Source organism: Cicer arietinum, chromosome 7 (assembly GCF_000331145.2).
Source record: "Cicer arietinum cultivar CDC Frontier isolate Library 1 chromosome 7, Cicar.CDCFrontier_v2.0, whole genome shotgun sequence".
Classification (NCBI taxonomy): Eukaryota; Viridiplantae; Streptophyta; class Magnoliopsida; order Fabales; family Fabaceae; genus Cicer; species Cicer arietinum.
Window position 1 is genome coordinate 35,956,545 of NC_021166.2, and position 12,317 is coordinate 35,968,861.

At 32.9% G+C, this 12,317-nt stretch overlaps 1 protein-coding gene across 1 annotated transcript; it reads left to right on the forward strand.

Annotated features, from left to right (window-relative positions):
• The first annotated feature begins 7,586 nt into the window (after positions 1-7,586).
• Positions 7,587-8,785, forward strand: LOC140918767 (uncharacterized). Its single transcript, XM_073363563.1, has 4 exons — positions 7,587-7,648; positions 7,758-7,833; positions 7,922-8,012; positions 8,190-8,785. Exons 1-4 carry the CDS (start codon positions 7,587-7,589, stop codon positions 8,783-8,785), a joined length of 825 nt encoding a protein of 274 aa, XP_073219664.1.
• The last annotated feature ends 3,532 nt before the right edge of the window (positions 8,786-12,317 follow it).

Sequence of the window (12,317 nt, forward strand, 5' to 3'; positions counted from 1 at the left end):
TTAGGTTAAAATAGTGAACTTCCTACAACTCATCCAATCGATTGGGAAATCGATTTCCCTGATCGTTTTTCCAAAAATTCATGCATTTACTCAAGTCATTCCTAATCAAGTTCACAACCTAATACTTAGCAATTCCTACACGATTACCACGGCAATTGGGATCCCGATAACCATCAGACTTACACACAACAATCAACACATAACACTTAGCATTTTCAACGCAATTACCACGACAATTGGGATCTCGATAACCATCATACTTACACACAACAATCAACACATAACACTTAGCATTTTCAACGCAATTACCACGACAATTGGGATCTCGATAACCATCATACTTACACACAACAATCAACACATAACACTTAGCATTTTCAACGCAATTACCACGACAATTGGGATCTCGATAACCATCATACTTACACACAACAATCAACACATAACACTTAGCATTTTCAACGCAATTACCACGACAATTGGGATCTCGATAACCATCATACTTACACACAACAATCAACACATAACACTTAGCATTTTCAACGCAATTACCACAACGACTCAAATTCAAATCACTTAATCATAAAACTCAAATCAACCACGACTCGCGTGCCAAGCACCCTAATGCAATGCGTATATGCCAAAATGCATGGACTCGGAATTCCAAACCAAAACCCTCCTCGAAGGGCCGTAAATCATAATTGTACCGCCTATCGCAGGCCAAAGTACTGATTACCAAGGTGCCACCTATCACGGGTCTGCACGGCTTACTAAAATAACGTAAATTGTAAATGTACCGCCTATCACAGGCCAAAGTACTATTTATCAAGGTGCCACCTATCACGGGTCTGCACGATTTACAAAAAGGATGAAAATGCATGCACATATACCGACTTCATTCACAACAGACGTTAAGCAAATGCAGATATTTAAAGATTCCTCATTTTTAATACCCATTTAACTTAAACGACTTTCACAACAAACATTAAGTAACCAAGACATTAAGAGATTCCCCATTCTTAACGCCCAGTTAACTTAAACGATTTTCAAAACAACATTACACCTATCACGGGTCTGCACGGCTTACTAAAATAACGTAAATTGTAAATGTACCGCCTATCACAGGCCAAAGTACTATTTACCAAGGTGCCACCTATCACGGGTCTGCACAATTTACAAAAAAGCGAAAACCATAAACGTACTGCCTATCACGGGCCCGTACCGTTTATCGAGGTGCCACCTATCACGGGTCTGCACGGTTTTCAAAATCCACAGAACAAACTCAACCATATTCTCACATTCAAACCATATTTCACAACAAACACACCGATTAACAAACATCGAGTATGGACACGCCAAATACGACGAACACAACATAACACCCAGATACATCAAATTTCTTTTACTCATAATCATACACAATGACATTCAATTTCATTTACCACGTAACATTCATCATTATAAACAAAACCTAACTCTAAGGTTTTACCCATAACGCACTAGTTTCGTTTTTCCCCAAATCGATACATTTAACCCTAACAAATTCCTTCCCACACAACCACAGATAAGTCCCTAATGCAAACTAGAAGTTTGGAAGGAGCCCTTACCTCAACGTTAGCTTTAACGTGCGTTTCCGGTACCGCGAGTAATTCCGGTAAAATCTCCGCTCGCAACGCCGCTTCCAAATTAGTTCACTAGCACCGTAGCGTGGTGGTGAGCAACTTTCCCTTCTATCTCTTCGAGAAATGAGGTTTGGATCTAGAAGAAACAGAGGGGTTTGTGTTTGGATCTCAAAAACCGTTTTTCTTCGTTTTCGAATCAAAGAGGAAGAGTGGAGTTGCGAAAACCTTGATCTAACTCTCACCCAACCTTGGGTCACTAGCTTTGAAGAAAAGGAAGCAACGAAAACGAAAAACGGCTGATCTGAGGAAGGAGATGGAAAATTTTAGATTTTCCTTCCTTTCTTTTTCTTTCCTTTGTTTTTCCTTTCTTCCTTTTTCCTTCTTTCCCTTTTATACTATTTTCTTTTCCTTTTCCTTCCTTCTAGTTTTCCTTTCTTTTTCCCTCCAAGCAAACATATATATATAATAAATATAACTTAACAAATATCTCAAAATATCTAGATATTTGTTAAATTACCGTTTCGCTCGAAACGCATAAAATTAATCGTAAAGTATTCACCGCAGTTAATTTCAATTTATTTATCGACGAGAAATCTTAATCGGCATTGAAATATCTTTTTGATTATCAAACCCCAAAATATTATTACTTTGGCTTAAAAGCCTCCGAGCCAAAATCCAAAATACACCAAAAATACATAAATGGTACTTTAAAATTATGGGTCTTACATTAGCATATGACTTGTTCATAGCATTGACTTCTTCATAGCATTTACTTTTCTTTAGAGTGTTGACTTACTCCGAAGATAACATATTAGATCAGAGTCCGGCGATTCAAACACCTGGTGTGATTGTCGGAGGCAGAGGCAATCACTTACTTGTCACGCTTATTAGAGGCAGAGGCAATCGAAATAAAACATGGTTGCATCCAACAGAGGAAACTAAAACAAAGCATCATTTGCATCACCAGAGTCAACTAAAGCTTGCTTGCATTATCAGAGTCAACCGAAGCTTGCAACAATAGAGACACCACTAGATGCGCACGTCACCAGACTTAGAATGTAGAGCAAAAGCGTTGTCTTGGTTTCCTTTGTCCGATCAGTTGAGGATATTGCCGATCACCAAAGGATATATAGCATAATATTCTACAAATTCACTTGCTCTAGGAACTGCACACTTAATTGAAGCATTAGTGCATTAATTTGTTCCCACAAACAAATTTTGTTATCTTCAAAACAAGTAGGGTTTTGGTTCTTCAAATCAACTTGGTTCCAACAATATCCTTTTTTTGATGATTACAAATATCCATTTTCATGAACAATTTTTTGTTTTAAATAAAGCATTTCTGCAAAGCTCCCCGTGCTCCCCCTCATAATATGCAAATTTAATTTGGTGGTTTCTCAAAAAGTTGAAGCTCATGAAAAATGCTTTCAAAATATGGAAGAAAAAAATGACTTTTGGTGATGTACATCGTATGCTAGCTACCACTTACTATGAATTGGACTCTCTTCAACAACACAAAGACGAGGTGGTATAACTGACCAAACAAAACAAAATTGTTTGTGTCTAACAAGGTCACAACAATGTTATTAATTGGTTGAGGTGAAGAGTAAATGATTATTGATTTTTCTCCGTTTTGAAAATCTATTTTGAACACACCAGAGTAATTTAATGAAAAACCACTAGCATATTTACCAGTATATGTCTTCCACACTATTTCCCCACCATATGTAGAACCTATAACCAAATAATCATCATCATCCTCTTCATTATCTAAAAACGTAAAACTTAGAAAATACTTTTATTATTTTGAATATAACTTGTATTCATTGTATGACCTACCTTCAAACTATCACTTTGTGCATTAACATGAATACTAGAAGCAGTAATTGTAGTACTCCACCACAACCATAATGAATAGTATATGATCATCAACACAACTTTTTTTCTATTTTAAAGCAAATCATTATTGTAAGTACAGAAGTGCGCCTAAGAATGGGAGTGAATTAAGTGTTTAGAAATTTTCTTGTTTTTAGAGATTTAGTGTTTGATTTTTCTGATTTAAGATAGTGTATGGAAAAGATAAATGGCAGAAAAATAAACAACACAAAGATATTATCCTGGTTCCCCTTATCACCAAGGGTACATCCAGTCCTCTTGCACACCACAAGAGATTTTTCACTATTGTTAGAATAAGTACAAGTCCCACCCTAGGACCTTTCTTACAAACTCCTAACAATTACCCTAAGATAGCACACCACTATCTTAGTTTACAAAACTTGAAGAAAGAACACCACTTTCCTCAATTTACAACACTTGAAGAAAGTACACCACTTTCTTTAATTTACAATACTTGAATGGTTTAGCAATATGTATTTTGACTTAGATCAATATGATATAATAGGTGATGTACAATGATAACAATCCAATATAATTTCAAGTACACTAGAGAACTTTTCTCAATGATATGAAAATGTAAAATCTGTACTTGAAATATAAAAGTGAAACTTTGAATAAATCAAAACATTTTAGAAAGTTTGTTCAAGATTTTGTTGTAGGATTGGTTATTGTTTGATCTGAAGTTATGAGGTATTTATACTCCATAAACATCTCTTCAGATTCGTGGCCATTGACCCAAGAGGTTTGATGAAAGAATACAATGATTTGGAGCCATTCCAGATCTGAAAAATTGTATTGCTTCTAGTTGTATTCGAATACAGGATGTGTGTATTCGAATACACCTCTTTGTAACGTTCAAAAATATTCAAAAATTACACATTGTATTCGAATACACATGTGTGTAGTCGAATACAGATTAGTGAAAGTTTGCCACTGACTTACTTTATATTCGACTACAGAAGGTTGTAGTCGAATACAAATATGAGGATTTTGGCCACTGACTTGATGTGTATTCGACTACACATAGTCGTAGTCGAATACATCTTTGAGATTTTTGCTTCTGACTTGCTTTGTATTCGAATACGGGATGCTGTATTCGAATACACTTATGTATTTTGTCAAAAATATTATTTTCAAACATTATTTATATATTTTTACTTTTTGAAAATCCTTTTGATGCATATGCTAAAATGAAAGGTTCTCATGTGCATTTGAAATATACGAATATTAGATTGCATCATGTACCTTTACATTATAAAACTTCTAGCATATTTGACCATAGTTGTCTTTGATGTTTGACTTCTTTTTGAGCTTGCAACTTGATCACTTTCCTTTGTCTTTGTCTTCATCAAAAACATGTATTTTACAATTATGAATGTTAGTTTAGTGAATAGTAATTCACATGTGAGAGAGAGGGTTTGCACTTTGCACTAGAGATGAATTGTCTATCTCTTATAAAATTGAACAGTCTATTTGTTATAAAATTGAACATTAACAGTAACTTACAAGATAATGTACATCTTTAAACTTCATCTTTAGATAGAAAATTAGCTAACAACGTAATTAATTAGAAGACATCTTTTAATAAAAAAAAATATATAATTGAAAGACATCACAGACTAGAGTTGATGTGTTCCACTGTAAACATTTATCTCGAACCAACCTTATCTTTATTTTTTCGCTATAAAATGTTGCATTTCTCCAAAACCACTACTTTTTATCTTCTTATCAACAAAAGCAAAAAATGACTTTACTTTAACACAATAATTGAAGGATGAGTAATTATAAGCTGATAGCATCTCTTCGCACACTATTGATTCACACTTTTTCCAATAATAAAATTTAGGCTAAATACCACCTATACACCCTTAACTTAATTTCAGTTAACGTTTTAGTCATTTATCTTTTTTTTCTTCTCAATTTGGTCCTTTATTTTAATTTTAAGTAACAATTTGATCTTTTATGTTTTAAAATGTCAACAATATTATCCTTATTTTTTGCAAAAATTCAAAAAAATTATCAAAAATTTCAAATAAAACCCATAAAATTAAGAAGACTTAGCACTACTTGCACACATTGATGCTTCAAAAGGTATTACATCTAAATGAAGACATGTTAGGTTGAAAATCCAAAAGGACGACCTAGGCAAAAATTAGGGTATAAATAAATAAAATAATAATAAATATCCACAAGGTTGAAAACCTGAAAGGACAACCTAGACAAAAATTAGGGTTCAAAATAATAATAATAATAATAATAATAATAATAATCATAATAATAATAATAATAATAATAATAATAATAATAATAATAATAACAATAATAAATACCCGCTAGGTTGAAAACCTGAAAGGGTGACCTAAACAAAAATTAGGATACAAAAAATATTAATAAATACCCACTAGGTTGAAAACTGAAAGGGCAACCTGGACAAAATTAGTATACAAAAATAAGTAAAGACCCACTAGGCTAAAATTCCAAAAGAACAACCTAGGAAAATGTTAGGATAAAAAGTTGAATAAAGACCTGTTAGGTCAAAAACTCGAAGGGGCGATCTAGGCGAAAATGAAGGAAGACATGTTAGATAAAAAAACCCAAAAGGGAGACCTAGGCTAGTAAGGCCATACAAAAAATGAAGAAGTTCACTAGCTTGAGAATAAAAGAAAATAAGCAAATAATATCGCTTACACATATCAAAGTCGAAGTAATATATTCCAAAAGGTTGTGAAGATAAATTGGGGAAAATCATATCCTCCAAAATGGGTTAATAACGCAATTGAAATTATGGTATGAGTTATTAGAACACTTCTTTTATGAAAAACTACTAATAAGTTGGGTCATTTACCCATATGAGATCACCTTATCTTCTTCTCTTCTTATGGATCGTTCTTTTTTGTACCATATATTTACTCAATAAATATCATCGTCTAAACTAATTTATTGAGTTATGAGTCTTTTTGTCAAAATGCATTTTTTATGATAATCATGTGTTGGGGCACAAGATATGTGAATGTCAAGAGGCCAAAACTAGTATAATGTCTTTAACATAAGGCAATGGCAATTAGAGATCAAGTCGAAGATGTAACAAAAGTCTCTTTAAAGATCAAAAGGACAATCACCACTATTTTTTCGAAGTTGTGCATATTTTTCATCCATGAACCTAGGGATCATGTTCGTAAGAAGGTGAAAGAAATAAAAAAAATTGTTAAAAAGTTGATTTAAAAAATTGAAAAAAAAAAATATGAAAATGAAGAAAAATGTTCATTCATCAAATGCATTCATGATATTTCATATTTTCAATAGTGTATAAATTTAAAGTTGGGACTACTGACTAGCATACTATAATTTAGAGTCAAGATGACTAACCCGCACCATCTCATTTAAAACCCAAGATGATTTCTCGTTACCTCACATTGATATTCTGGTTGACAATGTGGCCTGCAATTCGCTCTTCTCTTTTATGAATGTTTTCTTTGGGTATAATCGAATTAAGGTGGCAGTCGAAGATATGGAAAAAATGACTTTCATCACTCCTTGGGGAACATTTTGTTACAAAGTAATGCCTATTGGTCTGAACAATGCAGGGGTGACCTACCAAAGAGTGATGGTAGCCATGTTCCATGACATGATACATAAAAAGGTAAAAGTTAATGTAGGTGACATGATTGCTATGTCACAAACAGAAGAAAAACATGTTATTGATCTAAAGAAACTCTTCGAAATACTTAGAAAGTTTAAGCTAAAGCTTAATTCCTCTAAGTGCACTTTCGGCATAAGGTCGAGAAAATTATTGGGATTTATGGTTAGTCATAAAGGAATAGAGGTCGACCCCGATAAGGTTCAGGCCATTTTAGAAATGCCTCCCCCAAGTACATAAAGAAAAGTTCGCAGTTTTTTTGGGAAACTATATTATATTTCCATATTTGTATCGCCACTAACTGCCACTTGTGAACTGATCTTTAAACTTTTACGGAAACATCAAACAATTGTGTGGAACGAAGAATACCAAAACACATTTGAGAAAATCCAACAGCATCCGCAGAAGCCTCCAATTCTAGTTCCCCAACTATGGGTCGACCCTTGATTATGTATCTTACAGTCTTCGATGGGTCCATGGGATGCATGTTGGGGTAACACGATGAAATAGGAGAAAAGAGCATGCCATTTACTATTTGAGTAAAAAATTTACAGATGTTGAAATGGGATATACAATGTTAGAATGTACTTGTTGTGTCTTAGGCTAGGTGGCCCATCGCTTAAGGCAATACATGATTTGGCATACGACTTGCTTGATATCCATGACAGATCCAATCAAGTACATTTTTGAAAAGTTTTCTCTCACATGGCGAATTACTCGCTGACAAGTGGTGTTATCAAAATATGATATTACCTATGTTACTTAGAAAACCATCAAAGGGAGTGTCGTGGCAGATTATCTAGCTAATCAACCTGTGGATGATTATCAGTCAATCAAATGTGAATTCTCTTACGAAAGTATCCTGGTTTGGTTTAAAGAGTGCAATAATGGAAAATGAACCCTGTTGTTCGATGGGGCCTCAAACATAATGGGGTATGGGATTGGGGTTGTCTTAATATCTTCCAAAAAATAGTTCATACCTATAACAACACGTTTGTGTTTTGATTGTACCAATAATATGACATAATATAAAGCTTGGGCCAAGGGAATTTTGGCTGCTTTAGGATCAAAAACAAAAGTACTGGAAGTACATGGAGATTCGGCCTTAGTAATTAATCAACTTAACAAAGAATGGGAAAGTCGATATAAGAAGTTAATACCTTATTTTACCTTCATAAAGGAATTGTCTTCACAATTTGACAAAATCACCTTTCACCGTGTCCCTCGAGAAAACAATCAATTGGATGATACTTTGGATACTTTATCCTCGATGTTCCAAATAAGTCGAAACGATGAAATCCCATCCATTAAAATGGAGAGTCGAGATCATCCTACCTACTGCCACGTAATGGAAGAGGAAATCGACGGGAAACTGTGGTATCACGACATCAAACAATATCTTATAAATAGAGAATACTCTCCCAGAATATCGGAGAATGAGAAAAGAACTCTAAGACGATTAACTGCGAGCCTTTTCGTGAACGCAAATATTTTGTATAAGATAAATCATGATATGATACTCCTCAAATGCGTTGATGTCAATGAGGTGAAAGAATTTCTACAAGATATCCATGATGGCTCTTATGGGATCCATATGAACGGACACGCCATGTCTAGAAAGATTCTTTGAGTCGGGTATTACTGGCTCACCCTAGAAAAAGATTGTTTTAATTATGTAAAGTTGCCATAAGTGTCAAATATGTGCTGATAATATCCACGCCCCACAAATGCACAAGAACACCCTTTCAGCGCCCTGGGCGTTCTCAATGTGGGGCATAGACGTAATCAGAATGATCGAACCGAATAGATCAAATGGGCATCGCTTCATCTTGGTGGCAATTGATTACTTTACCAAATGGGTAGAGGCCGCTTCGTATGCCAATATAACCAAAATGTGGTAGTCAGATTCATAAAAAGGGAGTATATGGGATGAAGGTTGTAACACCTCAAAATCTTATTATTATATTTTAGAAATATAATAATACATTATTATTATATGTGTGTTTGATATAATTGATAATTTTTTTCGTGTTTGCTTTATTAATTTATTTAAACTATTAATAATATTAAGATTTTTTTTGTTTTTCCTTTAAAACCAAATAAAAATAGTAATAATAATAGTTAACCTAGTGCCATTCCTATTTAGACTTAAACAAACCTAGCGAGGCATTGTTAGCAAATCTTGTAGGCTTATTAGCTATTTTGTCAGCTACTACTATCGGATTAAAGAATCAAACATATATTACCTTTTTACAGGATCTTTTATTTGTTCTGGTTAGTTTCTCATTATTCTTAAATTATTGCCAAAATCTATCGTTTGTGTCACTATTAGTTGAGTTTTCTTCCGATGATTTAGTTACCATACTTTTCCTTATTTTATTTGATAATCTAGGTTCATGATTAAAATAAAATATTAACTATATTTTATTTATTAATAATGTTTTGTTTGAATACCAATTATTTATAGAATAAATTTTGTTAATAAAAATAGTGTTTTCAACCGAATCATTAAACTTGATTTGCAAAGGTATCATAGCACAATATGTTCCAAATAAATAATACTTGCAGATTTCAAAAACAAAGAACTTGCACATATCACTTAATTTAATTTAATTTATTTATTTATTTTGACATGTTTTATTTTGTTATTTCATAGTTCATGTTATTAGTATTCCTTAATACTACATACAATATTATTATTAGCATACTTGTATTAGCATATTACATTGAGTTTAAATAAATAAAGTTAAATTAATGTTTAAATCAAAGAATATCAGCTCTTGTTGAATACAACTTTTCTAGACATTCCTCTATTGTTTTGCCTTCAAATTCTCTTTTACGTGAACTTGTGCAATTGTATTCTCTATATAATTTAAAACTGATATAGTCTTCATTGCATTGTAAATTTTTAAGATGCATAAAATAAATCAGACCATTCTGTAAAAATAGAAATGGTGTGTCTCTTCCAATCTTGAGATAAGATAGCTTATATTGCATTTATATATACATGCCTACAGTTTAAAATTTATATCTTAAAGAGTCTAATTCTATTTTTGCAGCCGATAGCTTTGTTACTTTCCTTTCAATACGTACCATATATTGTTAGAATATTGCAATATCAAAATCATACACACACTATATTTATTTAGTAATATATAATTATGTTATTTTTCATTTATTTTAAATGAGATATCTGTTTATATTAATATAATCATAAGCATGCATAATATTAAATGTTTTTGGATGATATTGCAAATAGTAAACAATTTATTTATCCATTGGAGCAAATATTTAATTTGTATTTGGTCATTGCGTGATTTACTTATTTATTTTCTTGAATTATTAGAGACGAAGGTCGACGAAGATGCGACAAGTTAGCAGATCGGATTCGTTGGAAGGAATATTCAATTGAGGTAAAAGGTGAGAGGATGTTCAATTTTATGAGTATAAAATAACATAGGATGAACGGGAATACCGAAATTCTCAGATATTCATTTGGGGTTTACTATATACGGTCAAACCCTATTGATTAATAATAATTAATTATTAATATATGAATGGTAATAGTGAGAATTAAAACATAATTTAGCAACAGATAAAATTGCCTTGAATCTATTTATATCAAGATTGCATGCTGTGAAATCTTATGAAATCTAATGTTGATTGTTATTGTATAATGATATGTACTTTATTGTTCTTGTTACATGATTGAAATTGTGATATTATTTGAATATGCAACCTGTTTGATTCCTTATTATGTGATTGATGATTGTAATGTGTATTGTGAGTAGTGTAAACTAAGTATTGAGATTGTATTGTGATTGATTGATATACATATGTAATGATATAAATTCTGATGAATATTGTGAATTCAAACTGAAACTTTTTGAGTTGTGATAATCGAGTAAGTATGATATAGGTGTTGTAGGTTTGGAGTGAGGATTATTTTGTCATCATATAGGGAGGGTTTGACAAACCTAGTGATTCAGGGAAGTACAACTGAATGAGCCTGATCATGGAGGTCTACAGTCGAACTCTAATGTAAGACTGATAGACCTTGGGGGTATCTCCAGTGGGGAATTCCTAAGTGGATTAGTGGGTTATTCCTTAAGGTCGGGAGCTACCGTGCAACGTAAGAGTACCCCGACCGTCGTGTATATGTGTCTCGGGTTGAGTTGAGGGGATCTATGTGTCCCGCTACGTTGAAAACCTAAAAGGTGACCTAGGCAAAAATTACGGTACAAAAAAATACCCGCTAGGTTGAAAACCTGAAAGGGCGATCTATGCAAAAGTTAGCGTGCAAAAAAATAATAATAAACACTGTTGGGTTGAAACCTCAAACCTGGGAAAAGAAAAAAAAAACAACAAAAACAAAGAATATATACTCAAAAGGGCAGGATCAACAATATGGATTGGACTATGGTACAAAAAGTTAGTAAAGTGTATCTTGGAATTACTAGTAACCAAGTCGGGTCTTCCACCCATTTCTTTTGTTTTATCTTATGTATATTCTTTTTTTTACGACGAATATTGAACCTCAATATATTGATATATACTTTTATCACCTTTATAATTTAACCCTCTTACCCAAATGCATATTATGATTATCATATACTAGAAAGTAAAACATATACCTTATCTTGATATAATGAATTGCGATAAAGTTGGGTATAATAGAGGTTGTTTATAGTACAAGGCAGACAGAAACATGATGTAACACCCCGATTTTAAACAGCGCGAGTGTATTTTTTTTTCAAAACAAATTCATAAAAACAAAGGAATAAAGAAGAAAATACTTTTGGATAAATATTTAAGTCGTAACACAACGAAAAATAAGTCAACAGAATTTACAAGCAGCGGAATAGTTTTTGAAATACGAATCCAAAGTATTTACACATCAAAGAGTGGTACATGGAACCCATCAATAATAAAATGTCAAGCTTACAATATTGGTATATGTACAATCTTCCAAATTAAAATAAACACATCCCAAAAGAAAGACATCTAGTCCTTATACGTCAACCTAATCTGATCATTCTACAAAAAAACATCCCGAGTGATCTTCACACGCCCCGCAAGATCCTCCTAACATAGCTCCAGTCAGGTGTGTCCAACTACATTCCCATCCATAGGGTACTAACCGATAGGATGGTCCTGGTTCT